The 24,071-nt window shown below is 46.0% G+C and overlaps 1 protein-coding gene across 1 annotated transcript; it reads left to right on the top strand.

The window, feature by feature from the left end:
• The first annotated feature begins 5,950 nt into the window (after positions 1-5,950).
• On the top strand, positions 5,951-23,212 carry egfl6 (EGF-like-domain, multiple 6). Its single transcript, XM_066686877.1, is given in 14 exon segments — positions 5,951-6,034; positions 8,530-8,636; positions 9,283-9,375; positions 9,731-9,850; positions 10,375-10,494; positions 11,075-11,209; positions 11,316-11,438; positions 12,357-12,419; positions 16,886-17,168; positions 17,321-17,378; positions 19,431-19,575; positions 19,777-19,872; positions 22,281-22,543; positions 22,793-23,212. Coding segments are annotated over 14 exon segments (1,785 nt in total). The 5' UTR covers positions 5,951-5,963; the 3' UTR covers positions 22,901-23,212.
• The last annotated feature ends 859 nt before the right edge of the window (positions 23,213-24,071 follow it).

The following is a 24,071-nucleotide window of genomic DNA, read 5'->3' as shown; positions in this document are numbered from 1 at the left end:
TGCAGGGCTCTCAAGTTTTCAAGTTTGCCTGGAGTAAAATGGAGGGGGTTGGGCAGGGGGCGTTGTAGGGGTTTTCTGTCTGGGGCGGGGTGGGGTGGGGTGGGGGTTTCTGATTGGATCATAGATCGCTAATTCAAGAAGAGTGCAGAGTGGGATTAATTTCTGTGTGGCGTGTGAGCGTGTGAACTTGTTGAAATGCGTGTGTCTCACCCTCGATGCGTAGGACTTGAGAGCCCCGAGTGTGTGTGCGTGTTGCCCGCGCGCGTGTGTGTGTGTAAATGTTGGTGTGTGTGTGTAAAAAAGTGTATATATTAATGTGTATATATATATATTGTGTGTGTGTGTGTATGTATAAATGTGTATATATTGTGTGTGTATGTGTCTGTGTGTGTGTGTGTGTGTATAAATATTGGTGTGTGTATGTGTGTATAAATAGTAGTGTGTGTGTGTGTGTGTATGTGTGTATAAATAGTAGTGTGTGTGTGTATGTATAAATGTGTATATATTGTGTGTGTGTGTGTGTGTATAAATGTGTATATATATTGTGTGTGTGTGTGTGTGTGTATAAATGTGTATATATTGTGTGTGTGTGTGTGTATAAATGTGTATATATATATTGTGTGTGTGTGTGTATAAATGTGTATATATATTGTGTGTGTGTGTGTGTATAAATGTGTATATATATATTGTGTGTGTGTGTGTATAAATGTGTATATATTGTGTGTGCGTGTGTGTATAAATATTGGTGTGTGTGTGTATAAATGTGTATATATATTGTGTGTGTGTGTGTGTATATAAATATTGGTGTGTGTGTGTATATAGAAATATTGGTGTGTGTGTGTGTGTATAAATATTGGTGTGTGTGTGTGTGTAAATGTGTATATATATTGTGTGTGTGTGTGTGTGTATAAATATTGGTGTGTGTGTGTATATATAGAAATATTGGTGTGTGTGTGTGTGTGTATGTTAGAGGAAGTGGTAGTTTTATTGCCTCCAGTCAGCTGAATTATCTCCTGCTGAATGTATGTGATTTCAACTTTGAACGTATTAAAAGATTAAACTACTGTGGCTACCGCCAGTGAAACTCACTCCTTATTTGCATAAATTTATAACAATTTTTGGCACCGTTACATTACCCAGAATCCTCTGCTCAGAACTCTTACCAGTCTTAGGAGAAAACTATGGGAGGGTGTGTGAAAAAGCCTCTCTGCAGAAATAAAACACGCTCTGATGAGACACGCTGCAAATCCTGGACATAGCTCACATCCTCCCTTGCATCGACTTCCAGAGGAGTGTTTTGGGAATTGTGGGATTACGGTGGACTGTGCCTCAGACACTGGCTTGGGGAAATGGGGGAGCCTTTGAGGACTGGTGTGTTTTTAGCACTGATCCAGGGTCAGGTGTCTGGTTTATTCTGAGCTGGTTCTGAAGGGAGTTTGGACCGGGTCCAGCGGCCCGAGGTTGTGTGCAGATAAAGTGTCAGTGATTAACGTGACTAGCGTTCCCTGCATGTCTGACATGACCCAGCATGGCCCAGAGAAGCAGCTTTAAGGGCTTTGAAACCGGGCTTTACGCCAGAACATAACCCTCCAACTTTACATCAGAAAATGATCAAAACACGACCGCTTTACCCCAGTGGGATACGACTGCAGATTCATTTAAGCCGAGCTACACTGTGCCTTAAGGCGTAGTTCATGATTTTTATCAGAAAACACACTACATAGTCACACAGAGAACCCTGAGATTCTACACAATCACATGGAGAACCCTGAGACTCTACACAATCACATGGAGAACCCTGAGAGTCTACACAGTCACATGGAGAACCCTGAGACTCTACACAGTCACACTGAGAACTTGAGGTTCTACACAGTCACAAGGAGAACCCTGACACACTACATAGTCACACAGAGAACCCTGAGGTTCTACACAATCACACTGAGAACTTGAGGTTCTACACAGTCACAAGGAGAACCCTGAGGTTCCACATAGTCTCATGGAGAGGTTTCACAGAGTCACATGGAGAACCTTGAGACACTACACATTCACACGGAAAACCCTGAGGTTCCACACAGATCCCTGGATCATCAATATTATTAAACTAGGCAATGTTTCACACACACATGCCTTACATTTACATATGTTTATGACAGTTCTGTAATGCTGTAGTGGTTTAAGACATGACTATAGCTGTTGTGTGAAGAGTCACTGCTCACCCAGAATTTATTGTGTCCCTCCAGGCTTTCCATACAGACTCCGCCGGTGGTGGTTTATACTTTACACCGAGTCCCGTCCTCAGACAGTGGTAATTACCAGTTCCCAGAGCAGTGTTTACTCCCTGAAGAAGTGTGTGAGGGTGTAGAGTTACAAAGAACATACTTTTAAAGCTTTAGGGGACTTTTATTCTGAAAAATCACTTCTGCCTCTGTATCTGAAGAGAGAGAAGTGTTGGAGGAAATGGATGAGAGGGTTAATGATTTAGAAGTCTGCTGTAAGACCCCACTACTAGTTATTAATTCCCCTCACTGCTATGAGCCTGCACTGACTCTCCAGCGCCACCTGCTGCTGATGTTTCTGTCTACACTTAAACAGCAGTTTCACTAAAACAGATGGTGAGTTAATGCTTGTTTATGTCTCGTCCCCAACCCCAGAGCGGACAGATTAAGGGTCACGGTCCAATACAAGAACTTTAAAGATGCAGTCATTCATTTCCTCCACTCATATACCCTGTTATAAAGCACCTGGTAAACTGACACCTAGTGGCCTGAATGTGTCACAGTGTGGTGAACCCACTCTGTGGAGCATAAACAGGTTCAGGGATGACAGAGCCATCTGGTCTGGTAGTTTTATGGTGGTGTAAGCAACTGAGTGCACCTTTAAAAGGGAACAGCTCAAGTGTGATGAGTCTCACTGCCACATTCCCCGGTTTCATGGCTCCACGGCCCAGGGCTGTGTCAGACTCTCAGCATGGACCAAAGATCATGTGAAATTTTGGACAGTGTGTTTGAACTACTGACATGACCACCACACCTGGCCAGATGTTTTCTTTACAAAATAAGAGCCTTTAAAAATCCCTGGTCTCTTTTTGTTGCTGGATTTTGTGTCATTCTGTTGTTAATGAAGGGCTTCGCTTTGGGAAACCACTCAGGAACAAAACTTCAAAGGAAATGTGGGCAGTTAATGACCATAGCAAGGTCCAGATAATTACAACCACCGACAACATCAGGAACAACATTTCCCTCTGAGTGAGAGGAAACTGCTTTGTGGGCGAATGGGGTGCTTAAAGTGACACAGCATCCAAAATTTAAATGTGTACACATAAGTAAATCTGTAGTAAAATGGTGTCCTCTCCTCCTGTGGGGGCACTGCTCATCCTCTGGAGGGCGCTTTAACCCTTTACACAGCAGGAAACCCTTCTGATGATGTAACTCAAAGATGGATGTCTGGCAGTGATGTTCGGCACAGTGGACTGGACCAGGACAGTTATTACAGATTTAATCTGGGCATTTTCAATCACGATTATTACTATTGATGTTCTCTTATTCCACTGGAGCCTCATTATTCTAAGATGCTGTCTCAATACACTAAGATACTGTCTTGTTACTGTGAGGTACTGTCTCATTACTCTGGGATACTGTTTCATTACATTATAAGACTTCATTACTCTGAGATACTGTCTCATTATTCTGAGAAACTTTCTTGTTACTCTTCATTACTCCAAGATACTGTCTTGTTACTATTAGATACTATCTTATTACTCTGAGATACTGTCTCATTACTCTGGGATACTGTTTCATTACACCAAGAGACTTCATTACTCTGAGATACTGTCTCATTATTTTGAGAAACTTTCTTGTTACTCTTCATTACTCTAAGATACTGTCTTGTTGATGTGAGGTACTGTCTCATTACTCTGGGATACTGTTTCATTACACTAAGAGACTTCATTACTCTAAGATACTGTCTCATTATTTTGATAAACTTTCTTGTTACTCTTCATTACTCTAAGATACTGTCTTGTTGATGTGAGGTACTGTCTCATTACTCTGGGATACTGTTTCATTACACTAAGAGACTTCATTACTCTGAGATACTGTCTCATTATTTTGAGAAACTTTCTTGTTACTCTTCATTACTTTAAGATACTGTCTTGTTACTATTAGATACTATCTCATTACTCTGAGATACTGTCTCATTACTCTGGGATACTGTTTCATTACACCAAGAGACTTCATTACTCTGAGATACTGTCTCATTATTTTGAGAAACTTTCTTGTTACTCTTCATTACTCTAAGATACTGTCTTGTTGATGTGAGGTACTGTCTCATTACTCTGGGATACTGTTTCATTACACTAAGAGACTTCATTACTCTGAGATACTGTCTCATTATTTTGAGAAACTTTCTTGTTACTCTTCATTACTCTAAGATACTGTCTTGTTACTATTAGATAATATCTCATTACTCTAAAATACTGTCTCATTACTCTGGGATACTGTTTCATTACACCAAGAGACTTCATTACTCTGAGATACTTATTTTGAGAAACTTTCTTGTTACTCTTCATTACTCTAAGATACTGTCTTGTTGATGTGAGGTATTGTCTCATTACTCTGGGATACTGTTTCATTACACTAAGAGACTTCATTACTCTGAGATACTGTCTCATTATTCTGAGAAACTTTCTTGTTACTCTTCATTACTCTAAGATACTGTCTTGTTACTATTAGATACTACCACATTACACTGAGATACTGTCTCATTATTCTGAGATACTTTCTTGTTACTCTTCATTACTCTAAGATACTGTCTTGTTACTAATAGATACTATCTCATTACTCTGAGATATTGTCTCATTACACTGAGATACTGTCTTGTTACTGTGAGATACTGTCTCATTATTATGAGAAACGTTCTTGTTACTCTTCATTACTCCAAGATGCTGTCTTCTTACTCATAGATACTATCTCATTACTCTGAGATACTGACTCGTTATTCAAAGATACTCTTTGTTACTCTTCATTACTCTAAAATACTGCCTTGTTATTGTGAGATGCTGTCTTGTTACTCTGGGATACTTTTTCATTACACTGAGAGACCTCATTACTCTGAGATACTGTCTCATTATTCTGAGATACTCTTTTTTTACTCTTCATTACTCTAAGGTACTGTCTTGTTACTATTAGATACTATCTCATTACTCTGAGATACTGTCTCATTACACAGAGATATTGTCTTGTTTCTTTGAGATACTGTCTCATTACTCTGGGATACTGTTCCATTAAACTGAGAGACTTCATTACTCTGAGATACTGTCTCATTATTCCAAGATACTTTCTTGTTACTCCTCATTACTCTGAGATACTCGTTATCTCAGAGTAATGAGGAGACTCGTAAACTGAGAGACTCGTTATTCTGAGATACTGTCTCATTAATCTTTATTACTTTGCCTTATTACTCTGACACACTGTCTTGTTACTCTGAGATACTCTGAGATACTGTTCATGGTGGCTATAAAATAACTATTGTACCTGTCACAGGCCCAGAGTTGATCAGTCAGAGCTGAGAGCAAAACAGAACAGACAGGAGACATTTACAGATTAACATCCACCAGCCCCCCCACCCCACCCCCACCCCCACCCCCACAGACACACACACAAACACTCATGCACACACACACACACAGTGGAAGGAGGGAAAAATGAGAGGGGGAGGAGAGACAGAAAGAGAGAGAGAGAGACAGAGGTGTAAGGAGAGAGAGAGAGAGAGAGAGAGAGAGAGAGAGAGAGATGTAAGGAGAGATCAGAGAGGGAGGAGGTGTTCAGAGTTTTCTGAGACTCTGAAGGAGTTGCACACAAGAGTTCACCACAAACAACAGGAAAGAAGAAAGGAGACAGCAGAGAGAGAGAAAGAGAGAGTGGAGGAGAAAGACAGAAAGAAGACAGAGGGACTCGTTGTCCATCATGAAGCCCGTGTCCTGGTTGGGGTCTCTGTGTGTCCTGCTGTCCATGTCCGCTGGGGACGCCGAGCGCAGGTGAGTGACATCAAACAATGAGTTGGAGTGGTGAGTGTGATCCAGAACTAATCCCCAACACTAGCCCCTGACCCTCATTGATGATTATGAGGATGAACTCCATCAGATCCTCGCAGCTATGTTCCAGTGTGTGGTGTGACGTGATTTGCAAAAGATACAGTGTGTGTCTGAGTGTGAAGGTTCAATCAGTGTGAGAGGTTTTTAAAATCTCATTCACTGTCACTGTGGGGGTACACTCAAGGGTTCATATACTGTACCTTTAATTATGGAACATATCAGTAGCATATTCTATATTAACTGTAGATTAAAAGCTTCAGGACTTTTATTCTGTTCTTTTATTTGACACAGTTCTTGAAAGATTACAGATATACAGAGTGTAATGAACGTTTAGGGAACACAACTGGACTTTAACACCACTGCTGTCCCTTTAAAGGTACATTACACGGTGTGTACCTTTAGTGACAGTAATGTTCCTGTACTGTTTTTTTTCTCAGAGTGTTTACTGATTACATTGTTAGTTTGGATTTAGAACAGAGAATTTCAGTAGAATTTCCGAGCAGAGGTGGAAGGGTCTCTTCCAGTGTCAAGTATAGAACACAAACAGCAGTTGTCTCAGGCCTGCGCTCCAGGAATAGCAGCGTGGTGCAGGAGCTGGACGGGACGCAGGAGTCAGTGAGGGTCCGCAGTCTCACAGCATTCAGCACACACACTCCAGAAGTTGCAGGAGAGCTTTGTGTTGGGTTGGAGTGTGTATTCCAGGGAACACAAATATATCAGAGTGTGAAATCCCTCTGAGCTCCGACTCAGAAGCGGAGACAGCGCTGAGACCCAGAGACAAAAACAGAGAATTAAACACAGTGTAAGAGCAATAATAAAAAGGCCCTGTGAGTTCTCACTTGGAGAGAAGAGAAAGCACAGATTAAGTGCTGAATGAAGCTGGGTCCTGAATGCCCTCCTGTAGAAACACGTACTGAATCCAGGAAGAAGGCTGGGAATCACAAAGCTCCTGAACACCACTGGTTTTTAACGAATGGGTAACACTCCACTGTCTTTACAATGTCCCAGGAACACCCACCACCTCCCCCGACCTGCCCCACCCCCCCACCCATGTGTAGGGTTAGTTGTGTAGTTGTAATTCATTATGTGTTATTGTGAAGCTGTAGTAGAATGGGTGTAGATGTGCAGTTGTAGTTGTAGTTGAGTGTGTGTAGTCTCCTGTTTGAGTGTGTGACCGTGTGAGTGTGTGTGCGCTGTGGACAGTGGAGGCTAAGTGTGGCGTTGACTGCTTGGAGTATTCCAGTTATTCTGATCGGGTTCCTCCATGTCTCAGGAGAACTGGCTGCTTTTAGGAATCTCTTAGGAAATGTCTCTGACGTTCCAGCTGTTCTGGAGTGGACACAGGTCAAGAGTTCCTGACCACTGCCCCCTACAGTCAGCAAACAGTGAACACAACGGTGTAGTGAGCACTGAAGCTGTAGAAGAGGCCATGCCTATATTAGGAGTTGTGGGTGTTGCTGTATGCTCATATTAGGAGTTGTGGGTGTGGCTATATGCCCATATTATGGGTTGTGGGTGTGACTATATGTTCATGTTAAAAGTTGTGGGTGTGGCTGTATGGCCATATTAGGAGTTGTGGGTGTGGCTGTATGCTCATATTAGGAGTTGTGGGTGTGGCTATATGCCCATATTAGGGGTTGTGTGTGTGGCTATATGTTCATGTTAAGAGTTGTGGGTGTGGCTGTATGCTCATATTAGTGGTTGTAGGTGTGGCTGTATGCCCATATTAGGAGTTGTGGGTGTGGCTATATGTTCATGTTAAGAGTTGTGGGTGTGGCTTTATGCTCATATTAGTGGTTGTAGGTGTGGCTGTATGCCCATATTAGGAGTTGTGGGTGTGGCTATATGTTCATGTTAAGAGTTGTGGGTGTGGCTGTATGGCCATATTAGGAGTTGTTGGTGTGGCTGTATGCCCATATTAGGAGTTGTAAGTGTGGCTATATGTTCATGTTAAGAGTTGTGGGTGTGGCTGTATGCTCATATTAGTGGTTGTAGGTGTGGCTGTATGCCCATATTAGGAGTTGTGGGTGTGGCTATATGTTCATGTTAAGAGTTGTGGGTGTGGCTGTATGCTCATATTAGTGGTTGTGGGTGTGGCTGTATGCCCATATTAGGAGTTGTGGGTGTGGCTATATGTTCATGTTAAGAGTTGTGGGTGTGGCTGTATGCTCATATTAGGGGTTATGGGTGTGGCTGTATGCCCATATTAGGAGTTGTGGGTGTGGCTGTATGCCCATATTAGGAGTTGTGGTTGTGGCTGTATGCCCATATTAGGAGTTGTGGGTGTGGCTGTATGCCCATATAAGGAGAAAATATTAGATGTTTACAGTTAATAATAATAATAATACATCAGTAACTGTAATGTTTCTCTTTACTCAAATGTTTCCACTCTTGTTCTCCTGCTGATCTCTTGTGGTTCTCCCATGGTTCTCCTGAAGGCAGAGCAGGCATGTTCCTGCAGGGAGCGTTCCAGGCGTATGTCGGTACGGCAGTCGTCTGGAGTGCTGTTACGGCTGGAAGAGGAACAGTAAAGGACACTGTGAAGGTAAGATCATCATCTTCTCCCTTAGTGACTCCTCACCCACCTCCCTCTTCATCTCAGCCTCCGAGAACTCTCTGAGAACCCTCCAAGAACCCTCTGAGAACCATGTGGAAAAACAGTGGTGTGTTAGCAAGATCTCAGTGATGCCTGAATTCCCGAAGATGTCTCCAGAAAGAAAAGGTGGTGCAGAAGTGCTGCGCTGATGGAGGTTCCGCTGACAAGAACCTGGAGAACAGTGGGTCTAGAAATGTCATGAAGAATCATGGGGAGAGAACGCTCAGCACACTGCTTCACTGCAGCAGTACAGACGGGACTAGGGGGGTCTTCATGTGTAGGATTGTGTTGGGTTGTGTTTTTAGGATTCCGTAGTTGTAGAACACGAGGAGAACCTTCAACAGAAGAACATGAATAAAACCAAGAAAAGAGAACCATCTGCAAGAACTGAGTCCAAATTTACAATTTTACTCAATGACTGTGGATTAGATTAACCTCTCTCTCTCTCTCTCTCTCTCTCTCTCTCTCTCTCTCTCTCTCTCTCTCTCTCTCTCTCTCTTTCTCTCTCTCACTTCTCTCCCTCTACTTCTCTCCCTTTCTGTTTGTTCTCTCTCTCTCTCTCTCTCTCTCTCTCTCTCTCTCTCTCTCTCTCTAGCTCAGTGTGAGTTTGGATGTAAACATGGAGAGTGTGTTGGTCCGAACAAGTGCAAGTGTTTCCCGGGATACACCGGCAAAACCTGCAGCCAAGGTGAGGAACTTTAACATTAAAGTCACTGTGCCCAAGGCCAAGAGCTTGTGTGTGGAACAGTGGAACTGTGTTCTCTGGAGTGATGAAGCTCCTCTGGTGTGTGTATTATGAGGCTGAACACCATCACATCCTCAAAGTTATGTTCCATTGTGAGCCAATATAAGAAATACATTCAGCAGCTCATGAGCCGGTGGTTGTCCAGAGTTCAGTGGTAAAGCAGGCAGAGCACAGCGACCTCTGCTGGACAGAGCTTTACAGTGTTGAGTCTGAGTAAAAGAAATCCGTGTCTCTGACCACGTCCTCGGTTCTGTTCCCCTCTGTGTTGTGTGTCTCTAATGTTCTTCTCCGGTTCTAGATCTGAACGAGTGTGGTGTGAAGCCCCGGCCGTGCGAGCATCGCTGTATGAACACGTTCGGTAGCTACATGTGCTACTGTCTGAACGGATACATGCTCATGTCTGACGGGTCCTGCGCCAGTGAGTGCACACTTCTCTACAGTACTGTGTGTATGAGTGACTGGGTGAGTGTGTGAGTGACCGGGTGAGTGTGTGAGTGACCGGGTGAGTGCTTGACAACTCTCCACAGGCGTGTGTCAGTGACTAGGTGTGTGACGGGGTGAGTGTGACTACTCTCCACAGGTGTGCATGTGTGAGAGCGAGAGGATGACTGGGTGAGTTTGTGGGTGACTGGGTGAGTGTCTGACACCTCTCCACAGGTGTGAGTGTGTGAGAGAGGGTGACTGGGTGAGTGTATGAGTGACTGGGTGAGTCTGTGACAGGGTGAGTGTGTTTGTGAGTGTGTGAAACACAAATGGTTGTAATGTTTTTTGTTGTGTGTGTTTGTTTGTTGCTGTGTAACCTGTGTGTGTGTGTCTTACTCTGTGTGTGTGTGTCTTACTCTGTGTGTGTGTGTTACTGTTTGTGCCTGACTCTGTGTGTGTTACTTTCTCTTTCTCTCGCTCTCTCTCTCTCTCTCTCTGTGTGTGTGTGTGTGTGTGTAGACTCTAGGACATGTGCTCTGGCTCATTGTCAGTACGGCTGTGAGGAGATTGAGGGAGAAATCCGCTGCCTCTGTCCCTCGTCTGGTCTCCAGCTCGGCTCAGATGGGAAAACCTGTGTCGGTGAGGAAAAGACGTTTCCGCGACAACGGCCACTTATCTCTGTACATCACCAGTTTCTATGGCAACACCCACTCTGTACATCCCCAGTTACCACAGCAACACCCACATCTCTGTACATCACCAGTTACTATGGCACAACCCACTCATCCCTGCACCTCACCAGTTATCATGACAACACTTAGTCATCTCTGTACATCACCAGTTACCATGGCAACATCCACTTATCTCTGTAATTTACCAGTTACCATGGCAACACCCACTCATCTCTGTATATTACCAGTTACCATATCAACACCCACTTATCTCTGTACATCACCAGTTACCATAGCAACACCCACTTATCTCTGTACATCACCAGTTACCATGGCCACGTTGTTTTGTTGTTTGCACCCCTCACGCCTTTTACCACATAACAGTATGAGGACATTTCCGCATGAATGAACCAATGGACCACTCACTTAGTCACTCACAGATTCCCATTCACTCATTCATGCATGTTTAGCAGGCTGATAATCCAGTGAGCCTGTAGGGGTCATTATTTGGACAGTGGCAGAGGTTACCCCTTGTGGTTTGTTTGTAGATATTGATGAATGTGTGACGGGGAAGAACCAGTGTCCTCAGAACCGACAGTGCGTCAACACCTTCGGGAGCTACTTCTGCAAGTGCCAGGGGGGTTACGACCTCAAATACATCAATGGGAAATACGACTGTGTGGGTAAGTACACCGAGTGGTGTAACGCCCTCCAGCACTGGGGCAACTCCTCTTAATGTCCTTCAGTTCAGAGACAGTGTAAAAACACAAGGCATGTTTTTATTTTCAGATATAAATGAGTGTGTGTCCAAAACTCATAAATGCAGCCGTCACGCGGAGTGTGTGAACACACACGGATCCTACAAGTGCAAGTGTAAGCAGGGATTCCGCGGCAGTGGCCTGGACTGCTCAGGTAAGGGTTCCCTCTGTGGAACAGCGTTCTACATGTAACAGTGTAGCAGAGTGGGGGTCTTAAACCTGCCCTGATTATGCCATGATTATCTAATGATCCATCACTGTTATAAAGCTTTATTTCTTCAAAACTGAGCCATTCTTAAACTAGGACGGGACCAGACACCAGAACCATTTCTGTACATCAGCAATCAACACAGCCTAAAGAACAGAGTCTCCACGCTGGAACGGGCTCATAACTGACTCACACACTCTCTCACTTTCACTCACTCACGCACTCACTCTCTCAGACATCCTTCCCTGTGGAGGCTTTATATTTGTGCAGAAAGGGACGCATCCCAAACCCATTTCCCGTTTCCTGACCCTCCTGAACTCCACGGCTGGAGTAGGGGGACGCTTCAAGATCGGAATCCCACCTGTGAAAACATCTGCTTTTCCAAACCTGCAGTATCGAGCCAGAGAGAGTACGGAGGCCCGGAGAGTCCAAACCCAGCACCGCGGCTTCGGGCCAGAGAGAGTACTGAGGCGCGGAGGGTCATAGCGTATGTACACAGCAAATTCACCAGTGTTAAATCAACACTATTAGTGGTAGATTAACACTGTTAGTGTAATAATGTAACACTTTCAGTGTTAAGTTGACACTAATAGTGTTGATTTTTGCTGTGTTGGTGTTATGTGGATGAAATGGTGATCACAGCTGTAGAAACATTCCCTCAGTGAGCAGAAGCCTGTTCTCTCTCCTCCCTGGTTCTTCTGGAGTGACATTAAAAAATCCCATGTCCCTCAGGTTGAGACGCATTGAGACAGGTTGTTGTCCCCTGTCTCTGTGTACCTGTGGAATGGTCCTAATCCCCCGCTCTTATAGCGCCCCCTATCTGAGTGTCTGAGTGTTGAGTGAACTTCTGTGTGTTTTCTGTAGAGAAACCCTTTTATCGCAGCTCCTGGGGCGGAGACAGAGGGAGCGCAGATGAGTTCCTTAACGGTGAGAAGGAACAGAGATATTCTTCAGCATTAACCCAGCATTCTGCCTGGAGTCTAAGCTGAGCCTAACTGACCTCAGACCAGCAGATTAGATATCATAAGTATTTTGTGAAGCTGATTCTGTAGCCGTTATTAACAAACAGCACATAAACAAACATGCCTGGCCTGTGGAAGCATGAACACACTCACTGCTTCATTCACATGGCTCCGGATCCCTCACCAGTTCATCGCTGCTCCAAAGGAACCCATTCCCGACAGGACGCGGGGAGATCCCTGACTCCTGACTCTGATTTCTCTCTGTTCCCCGGCAGCAGTTTCTTCCACAGCTCAGTGTCTCAGGTGCTATGTCCAGAACTGTGCCCTGTTCACTATCTAGTGCACTATTTTGGGGTTCTGCCATTTTGTAGGAGTGTCTGAAAACACAGTGCACCACGATAATTCGTGTACAACCCATGTTCCCTCGCAGATACTGGATAATCATAGTCCACTGCACTGTTTGTTAAAAATACAAGGTCTTGTCCAAAATCATTCACTACCCCTCAATTTAGCTCCCTATAATAGTGCACTATATAGTGAGTAATAGTGGAGTAATGGAGGAATAGTGAGTAGGGAGAGATATTTAAAACAGACAGAATGTTTCTGAGACTGAAATAATTTCTTTACTTTCGCATCTCCTCCCCCCATTAGTTTGTTAATTTATAGTTAATTCATACATTCATTACTTAATTCATTTGTTTCTTCATTTGTTGTTATTTCGGTCATTATTTAATAGTTTGTTAATTAATTCATTCATTCATTATCTGTAACCCTTATCCAATTCAGGGTCGCACTGGGTTCAGAGCCTACCTGGAATCACTGGGAGCAAGGCGGGAATACACCCTGGAGGGGGCGCCAGTCCTTCACAGGGCAAGACACACACACTCACACATTCACTCACACACTCACACCTACGGACACTTTTTGAGTCACCAATCCACCTACCAACGTGTGTTTTTGGACTGTAGGAGGAAACCGGAGCACCCGGAGGAAACCCACGCAGACACAGAGAGAACACACCAACTCCTCACAGACAGTTACCCGGAGGAAACCCACACAGATACAGGGAGAACACACCACACTCCTCACAGACAGTGACCCGGAGGAAACCCACGCAAACACAGGGAGAACACACCACACTCCTCACAGACAGTCACCCGGAGGAAACCCACACAGACACAGGGAGAACACACCACACTCCTCACAGACAGTGAACCGGAGGAAACCCACGCGGACACAGGGAGAACACACCACACTCCTCACAGACAGTCACCCGGAGGAAACCCACACAGACACAGGGAGAACACACCACACTCCTCACAGACAGTCACCCGGAGGAAACCCACACGGACACAGGGAGAACACACCACACTCCTCACAGACAGTCACCCGGAGGAAACCCACACGGACACGGGGAGAACACACCACACTCCTCACAGACAGTCACCTGGAGGAAACCCACACAGACACAGAGAGAACACACCACACTCCTCACAGACAGTCACCCGGAGGAAACCCACTTGGACACAGGGAGAACACACCACACTCCTCACAGACAGTCACCCGGAGGAAACCCACACGGACACGGGGAGAACACACCACACTCCTCACAGACAGTCACCCGGAGGAAACCCACACGGACACGGGGAGAACACACCACACTCCTCACAGACAGTCACCCGGAGGAAACCCACACGGACACGGGGAGAACACACCACACTCCTCACAGACAGTCACCCGGAGGAAACCCACACGGACACGGGGAGAACACACCACACTCCTCACAGACAGTCACCCGGAGGAAACCCACACGGACACGGGGAGAACACACCACACTCCTCACAGACAGTCACCCGGAGGAAACCCACACGGACACGGGGAGAACACACCACACTCCTCACAGACAGTCACCCGGAGGAAACCCACACGGACACAGGGAGAACACACCACACTCCTCACAGACAGTCACCCGGAGGAAACCCACACGGACACGGGGAGAACACACCACACTCCTCACAGACAGTCACCTGGAGGAAACCCACACAGACACAGAGAGAACACACCACACTCCTCACAGACAGTCACCCGGAGGAAACCCACTCGGACACAGGGAGAACACACCACACTCCTCACAGACAGTCACCCGGAGGAAACCCACACGGACACGGGGAGAACACACCACACTCCTCACAGACAGTCACCCGGAGGAAACCCACACGGACACGGGGAGAACACACCACACTCCTCACAGACAGTCACCCGGAGGAAACCCACACGGACACGGGGAGAACACACCACACTCCTCACAGACAGTCACCCGGAGGAAACCCACACGGACACGGGGAGAACACACCACACTCCTCACAGACAGTAACCCGGAGGAAACCCACACGGACACGGGGAGAACACACCACACTCCTCACAGACAGTCACCCGGAGGAAACCCACACGGACACGGAGAGAACACACCACACTCCTCACAGACAGTCACCCGGAGGAAACCCACACGGACACGGGGAGAACACACCACACTCCTCACAGACAGTCACCCGGAGGAAACCCACTCGGACACGGGGAGAACACACCACACTGCTCACAGACAGTCACCTGGAGGAAACCCACACAGACACAGAGAGAACACACCACACTCCTCACAGACAGTCACCCGGAGGAAACCCACTCGGACACAGGGAGAACACACCACACTCCTCACAGACAGTCACCCGGAGGAAACCCACACGGACACAGGGAGAACACACCACACTCCTCACAGACAGTCACCCGGAGGAAACCCACACGGACACGGGGAGAACACACCACACTCCTCACAGACAGTCACCCGGAGGAAACCCACACGGACACGGGGAGAACACACCACACTCCTCACAGACAGTCACCCGGAGGAAACCCACACGGACACGGGGAGAACACACCACACTCCTCACAGACAGTCACCCGGAGGAAACCCACACGGACACGGGGAGAACACACCACACTCCTCACAGACAGTCACCCGGAGGAAACCCACACGGACACGGGGAGAACACACCACACTCCTCACAGACAGTCACCCGGAGGAAACCCACACGGACACGGGGAGAACACACCACACTCCTCACAGACAGTCACCCGGAGGAAACCCACACGGACACGGAGAGAACACACCACACTCCTCACAGACAGTCACCCGGAGGAAACCCACACGGACACGGGGAGAACACACCACACTCCTCACAGACAGTCACCCGGAGGAAACCCACTCGGACACGGGGAGAACACACCACACTGCTCACAGACAGTCACCTGGAGGAAACCCACACAGACACAGAGAGAACACACCACACTCCTCACAGACAGTCACCCGGAGGAAACCCACTCGGACACAGGGAGAACACACCACACTCCTCACAGACAGTCACCCGGAGGAAACCCACACGGACACAGGGAGAACACACCACACTCCTCACAGACAGTCACCCGGAGGAAACCCACACGGACACGGGGAGAACACACCACACTCCTCACAGACAGTCACCCGGAGGAAACCCACACGGACACGGGGAGAACACACCACACTCCTCACAGACAGTCACCCGGAGGAAACCCACACGGACACGGGGAGAACACACCACACTCCTCACAGACAGTCACCCGGAGGAAACCCACACGGACACGGGGAGAACACACCACACTCCTCACAGACAGTCACCCGGAGGAAACCCACGCGGACACGGGGAAAACACTAGTTTGTTAATTTGTTCATTCATTTGTTGTTCATTATTTCATGCATTCATTGATTCATTCATTAGTTGAGCATGTGTAGTGTAGTCGGTATTGAGCGAGTAGTCACAGATCTGAGTAAGTCTTTTAGCGTCTACGTCATAAACGCTCCCGGGAACAGTGCCCCCTGCTGGAAATGGGCTTCCACTACACTGTGCTGTTGTGTTAAGCTTTGCATGACACAAATCACCCCACCATCTTCTGGCTGTAAAACCCAGACCCAGCTTCAGCATGCGGCGCAGACCTCAGAGAACCCACTTAGTGAACCTCTGTGATGTGTCTCGGTCTGAGAGCGAGTGATGGGAGATGATTCTGAGAAGATTCTGGATGGTTTTATTTGTTGTAAGAGATTTTATTTGAAGGAGAATGTGTGTGATTCCAGAGGCAGGTCATTGAGCTGGATTTGAGCATCACTTTAAATAAAGACAAAAGGTTCTGCTGCAGAAATGCTGTCTCTCTCTGGACAAAACTAACCAGAACGAGACCCGTCCAGAACCAGGAGAACATTCTGCTCCTGTTCTCCCAGCGCCCTCAGACTGAGGAACATCAGAACTGGGTTTCAGATGATTTCACTGAATAATATGGTCGTTTTCGTGGTGTAAATGGAGTCATTTTAGTTGGAGTAAATTTGCTGACCTCTCTGACCCACAGCGATCCCAGACACTCTGTCCAGTCCTCGGGTTCTCGGGGGGAGACTGGAGAATGCCATTCCAGAGCCCGGAGTAACCGACTCCCCCAGGATCCGACTACAGCCCTTTGACTACGACGGGGAGGTTTATGTGGGACCTTCGGAGCAGGAGAATCCATCCTTCCCCACCCAGAGAGAGGGAGAAGAGGAGGAGGAAGAGGAGGAGGATGGAGAGAGGGAAGGGAACCGAGTGGAGGGTGAGGAGCTCAGCCCCAGAGGAGATGTGTTCTGTGAGTGATACGTCTCGTTTGTTTCTGCTGAACCGAGCGGCAGGCTCTAACCTCCTGGGCAACATTGCTGTGAGGATTTGATGGCATTCTGCCTTCACATGTACTAGTGAGGTCAGGGGTGCTGTTGGGGGATTAGTTCTGACACCAAAAGGAGTTCCATCTCTGCAGAGACATGCTGGGGGCTTTACACCCCTCTGGCAGACTCTTGGCATTGGGCATGGTGATCGTATGGCACTTGTCTACTGCATGGAACCGGCTCGGCTTCGGCTTTCACATTTGTTTTTATCCGACTCACAGCAGCAGCTCGTAACATTCCCCCAAAGGGTTTTTAAGAGGTTCAACTGCTCCTTGGGTCGGTGGCCGGGCAAACAACAACAACAACAACAACACGGCAATGCACAATCAGTAAACAGCGCCTGACTTTACTGCCCACGTTATTGGGGTTTTCAAAGCCAGAGGTCCCCGTTAAAGATGGGGTTTTGTGATGTCACCAGCTCCATTTCGCAGGGGAGCTGTGGGAGTGGAAAAGCGACCAGCTAAAAGTGAGCTGAGCCGAGCCAAGTCGAGACAATCCCATGCAGTGGAAAAGCACCAGTAGACTCATGTAACTGTTAAAGAGCCTCCAGTCTCATCTTATCCTGTTTGAGAATGTGGATGAATGCGCTGAGGGTCTGAGGAGATGTTTTTGGGTTCTGCATTCGTTATGAGCTCCATCAGGAAAAAGAGCTGCAGAAACATGATGGATTTGTTCTGTTCTTGTTGATAATACTGTATCCAAAATATCCCGACACAGTCATTGCTATTGGGCACTTCCACTTTCCTGGAGCCTGTAAACCCCCCTCCCCCAGGTTCGGTTTTCAGAAGGGATTCTCCTGGGTCCTGAAGCCTGTAAAGGAGATATAGGTTAGCTGTGTGGGGTTAGAAGGTGTCTCTCTTTTTCAGGAGACTCTGAAACCTGAGCCCTGCTCCACATTTATCACCAGGAGCTTAGGACTGAGGGGTCCGACTCAGTTTAGAGCGTTCTGGGATGTCTGGAGTCATCGGTAGAGGAGAGAGGGTGTGTGTGGAGGCCCTGAAGGGCGTCAGCGTTAATGCCCAGGCCGCTCTTTCTCTGTTAAAGGTGCAGGGTCAGGTTTAAAGGTTCAGAACCTGTCAACACATGCAGCTTTACGACTGTCTGTCGACCGGCGGAGTGCAGAGTTAAAGCCGCAGACGGCAGGGAAGGGGTTAAATTCCCTTTAATAACATCAGCAGACGTTTACTGCAAGAGGCTTCACTTAAAAACAGCAAAACATTTTTATTCGCTCTTTAAAGCTATTAACGTCACGGAAAAATCATGATTTCATTCAGCATTCATGTTTCCACTCAACTTTAACCCTTTAATACACAGTATGCAGATGTTTATGGACACCCCTCTGCACTGAGCGAGGTCAGCTGCTCCCAGACACACTTGAATCTTTTCTGACGCGGTGAACACTGGCCAGAGCCTGAGCGTGGAAACCGGAGATCTCCAGCTCTAAATCCTGAGTAAATCTCTTTAACAACTCACTCTTGGAGCTGAGCTCGTTCCTGAGAGACCCTCCGTCTCGTTCAGATGCTCGGGGTCTTTGTTTTGAGCTGAATCTGTTCTCCTCGAGCAAGAGGAGACAGGTCTGAGACATCCGTCAGCCACAGGGGGGAAATTCCAGAGAAAAAACACCTTAAGCCTTAAAGAACGACCCCCCCCTCCCTTCTACTCCACACACACACACACACACACACACACCACACCACCCCCCACCAGACGGAGGTCTTTTATTACCTCCCTCCAGAACAGCTGTTGGCTGGAGTCTCTGTCATCACCCTCCAGCCCCACGGCCGGAGCAGCTCTGCTTTACTGCACAGACATTTCTGTGAGGATTTGATGGAAATCGGACATCAATGATTGGATAAAACTCACTGCAAAGAGCACAGCCCAGTGTTTAGATCTACACCCAGTCCTGTTTCACTTCGTGCTTTTCTGCAGAGGTCACACACTGAATGTCTGTGCCCACCCCTGGGTTCTTTTATTAAACCCACGGTGGCTCCACCTGGTTCTGTGGAGAAGAGACGAGTCTCAGGTGTGTCTCAGGTGTAAATAACAGGGAGGAAAGAGGTGAAGAGAGGAGGGTGACAGGGGACAAGCAGCCACTCGTTCGCTCTGAGCCCTCGCCTCGTTTCTCTGTGGAAATGTGTGCAGACGAATCAGGGGTGTTTCCTCTAACACATTTCTCAGATTCCTGCACGCTGTGGCTCTCAGGAAAGTCCCGTCCGTATAAACCCACATCTGATCACGTCTGTAATTCTGCATTCTTTAAATGTCTCTTACTCCACAGTTCCCCTGGAGCCCAGCTACGGTCCGACGGCGGAGTTAGAGGAGAGCCACGCGGCTGCTGTTCACCAACGTGAGAAACCACTTCAGCTTCTTCTGCGCTTTGTTACAGAATCTGACTGTGTTTCAGACCATGTCAGTGATGCAGAGCACTGAATAACTGTAACTTACCATGTGCTTTAAAACAGAGCAGTGTGATCTCACAAAGAAAATCAGCACAAACATGTTCCAAAGCGTCGCAGCTAATGAAATGTTCCTCTGTGTCTCTGGACAGGGTTCCTGACCGACTGCAACTTTGACTCCGGAGCGTGTGAGTGGGTCCAGGATAAAGACGATGATCTGGACTGGATGGTCCACTACCACGACAACGGTATGGTACTGAGTGGGTTTAGAGGGGTCAGGATTGTGAAGGTTAGAGTTAGAGACACACTGCTGTCGCTGGGTGTTTAATCAATAAACCAATAATATCCAATTGTATGAAGTACAACAAAATGTATCTTCTGCATTTAACCCATCTGTGGCACACACTAGTGCACTAGGGGCACCCAGAGCAGGGGGCAGCCATTCCGAGGTGCATTTGGGGGTTCAGTGTCTTGCTCAAGGGCCCCTCAACCATGGATGTTCCTGCCGGTCCTGGGGATAGAACTGGCCACCTTACGGTACCAAGCCCGGTCCTCTAACCATTTGGCCATGCCTGCCCTGTCTCGATGTTTGTGTTATAAAGTGAGAGGGGTGAGGCTTCAGGACAAAGATCAGTTCACCAGCGTCAATCAAACTGTCGCTGTTGACCAAAAAAATGATTTATCATCGTTTCTTAAGGTAAAATACGTCCGTTCTTCCAGGTGCCATCCGCTGTCCTGTAAATGTGTTCGTCGTCTCTAGGTTACATGTATGTGGCGCAGTCAGAGTGCCATTATTGTGCAACAGTCACACTCCTAGACCATCTCTCAGTCAATCACACTGCAGGGGTGGGACTAACGGTGATATAATAAATGCTGTGTTAAGCTCCAGCAAAAACCTCAGTATTAAAACCATTGTGAAACACCAGGTCTCCTCAGACTTTCAGTGTACAGTTCAGAGAGTGATAAGACCACCACGCCGCTCTGATAAAACCACGAAACACCAGATTATTCCAGATGTCGTCAAGTGGATAAGACCTCCTCAGAAAAACACTGGGTCGGGTACCTTCCATTTGGAAAAGTGAGGAGGACCAGAGAGGTGCTTCGGTCTGGAGCTGAGATGTTCCACTGACAGCTGTGATCTCTGTAACTCTCTCAGCTGATGGTGAAGAAGCTAAAATCATCCATAATGAAGACAGAACAGTTCCCATCGCCTGTCTCGATAGACATTTTTTGGTTGTCCCAGAAATAAGTGCGATAAAAAATATTAACGTCACTTTAAGACAGTTTTATGTCACTGATATAATAATAATACAGTGGAACCTCTACCTACGAACTTGATCCGTTCCATGACCCGGTTCGTAAGTGGAAAAGTTAGTTTCTCGAGTCAATTTTCCCCATTTAAAATAATGGAAAAGCAATTAATGCGTTCCAGCCCCCACCCCGAAAGTCACCCTTTTTGCACTGGTATATGTTTACAACACTCTCAAATTAGTAAAAAAATACATGTAGCGTTACTAAAAATAAAAAAGAAATACAGTGGTAACAGTAATAAACGACTGGCTGGAGGAGTAACACAGGCACTGGCTGTATGACGGGAGGTGGGGGGTAGGTGAATGTGGGGAGACGAAGTGTAGATACGGCTTACCTTAGCACGAATTTCGATGTCTGCTATTTACACTAATGCTAAATTGCTAAAGCTACAATTTGCTAATCTTAAAAGCTCACTCGAGTCTGGGCGCTGGGAGACTCGCCTATTGGGGTCAGTGGCCATTTCCAGCCGCCGGCTCGGGGGAGGCTCAGGTTCGTTTCTAGAGTCATGGTTCATTGGTGGAGGCAAAAATACTCAATGGCCCGGTTCGTGTCTTGGAAAGTTTGTTAGTATAGGCGTTCGTTAGTAGAGGTTCCACTGTAATAATAATAATAATAATAATAATAATAATAATAATAATAATACATAGTGCGGCACGGTGGCGCAGCAGGTAGTGTTGCAGTCACACAACTCCAGGGGCCTGGAGGTTGTGGGTTCGATTCCCGCTCCGGGTGACTGTCTGTGAGGAGTGTGATGTGTTCTCCCTGTGTCTGCGTGGGTTTCCGCCGAATGCTCTTGGACTGCCCACAGTCCAAAAACAAAAGTGTGAGTGTGTGTGTGAGTGAATGTGTGTGTGTGTCTGTGTTGCCCTGTGAAGGACTGGTGCCCCCACCAGGGTGTATTCCCGCCTTGCGCCCAGTGATTCCAGGTAGGCTCTGGACCCACCGCGACCCTGAATTGGATAAGCGGTTACAGACACAGAGTAAACACAGTGGACGATACTGAGGTCAGCAAAAATGACTAAGGAAATGTCCACACTGTACGATAAGTGGATAATGTAATTACTGTGACAGACCTTAGCGTTACCCGCTCGACTTAAACTCACTCTCTCTCTCACTGTTGTCTCTGCTGATGAAACATCTGTGTCCTGGCAACTACATCTTTATTTCTGAACATCAGAATGACCAGCTTTCCTCTGTTTAATCAGTGACCACATCATCACGTCTAAAGTCAGTCCTCAGCTGTATGAACTTTATCGTTTTAAACTGATTTTAGACTCTGTTTTTGTAAAGTTCTTTAAGCCTGTGTTAGATGGTTGGTTGAGTGTGGTCTGCATTTTCTCTGTAGGGCTGCAGTACTACATGGCGCTGAGTGGACTTGTGGGTAATCGTGGGGACAAGGCCAGGCTGCGGCTCCTCCTCAGTGACCACGTCCCCCAGGGAGCGTTCTGTTTGAAGTTCAGTTTCCGAGCGGAGGGTCCTCAGGTCGGTTCTTTGCGAGTGTTTCTGGACCAAAGTGACCTCATCTTGTGGGAGAAAAAACTCAGTAGAAATGGAGACTGGGAAACGAACAGTGTCGACATCTTCTGGACGCACTCCGCTCCTGAGGCCGTGAGTGAAGAAGCTCCTCCCACTAACAGTGACTGAGTCTAATCAGCAGTTATTTTTATTTTGATTATTCGACGTATATATAGAAATGTTCAGATATCAATTGATTTTGTGATTTGAAGTTCGCTGTAAGCTTTAATCCTCAATAGTTCAATATTTTACTCATTTATCACTACATTAACATTAGTGTCCTATGATGTTTTGTGACATGTTTATAGCTGTTTTAAACTGTTTGTTTATTTCTTCCATCAGATTATCTTTGAGGGAACGCGCGGGAAGCTGGTTGCTGGAGAAATTGGGCTGGACGCTGTGGTTCTGATCTCAGGAAGCTGTCAGGACGATGAAGCTGTCATCTTTTAGAAAATCTGAAATGAAATCACCTCAGAGAAGTTAACCTTAATCATAAAACACTCTTCTGGAGAAAGAAAGAGGCCTAAATGTTGCTTATAGAAGATACAGCAGGGTCACTGTACTGAAAAACACAGTAATACTGTGGTGAAATTGGTGCTTGTTTGTGTTATTACGTATTTTTTAAGCATTGTTCTTTAATGGTGCTCTCCATGAAGAATGAGGTGTTCAGTGATGGAGTGATTATGATACGTCCAGTTAAAGCTGTTTTTATTAACCATAACAAAATAGCATTTTGCTGTTGCGCAGTGGTCAGAAAAGTTCAAAATCTTGCTTGAAGAAATTAAAATGCTATGTAATTATGAATATTTTTATTAACTTTAAACATTATTAGGCAAATACTGTACCGAATTAAAATTATAACTACTGTACATTATGCCACTACACATTAAAAAGTTGTTGTTTTTTTATGCTGCCTCTTTATTTGGTATAACAGTCATAATTTAAAGCTTGTCTCCTTTTGTCACTAAAGGAAATTTAAAACAGGAAATGGTTCAGTTTTCACCAAGGATTATTGGCATTATTAAACAATGGCACAATCTCAAACCCATTTTATAATAATTAGACACAGTCACATTGTGAAATCATAATTAGGATATAAACTAAATACTGCATATGAGATGCTAACCATGAAATATGAAGTTAATTTATAGCTGTTATTTTATAGGACAATGTTGAAAGCATGAGATTAAACTTTGAAGTGTTCATGTTAGATTATTATTATTATTGTTGTTGTTGTTGTTGTTGTTGTTGTTGGTGGTGTTGTTATTTTTATTATTATTATTACACATATATGAAATATTAGGGGGCTAAGCTTTAACCAGGTTGATTCTGGGGTAATTGCCCAAATGTCCTCATTACTTTACCATATTTAACTTATGTCCAATCAAAATGTCATCTAATTAATTGCTTATTTAGGATCATATTTGTCTTACACTTTAATAATAGTTTTTTTAGTGTTACTGTTATGTCTATAACAATGTGTCTATATTGTTATCTATTTGAAATTATCTACGGTGATTTTTAAGTATAAAGAATAATACATTATACATACTTTAATAAAAAATAAACGAATTCCGCCACAAAACAACCCCCTGTAGGAGGGACTGTGACTCCATTGGCT

The sequence above is a fragment of the Hoplias malabaricus genome, chromosome 12, assembly GCF_029633855.1.
Source record: "Hoplias malabaricus isolate fHopMal1 chromosome 12, fHopMal1.hap1, whole genome shotgun sequence".
Lineage (NCBI taxonomy): Eukaryota > Metazoa > Chordata > Actinopteri > Characiformes > Erythrinidae > Hoplias > Hoplias malabaricus.
Note: the sequence above shows the minus strand (reverse complement) of the source record. Positions and strands in the feature narration are given on the sequence as shown.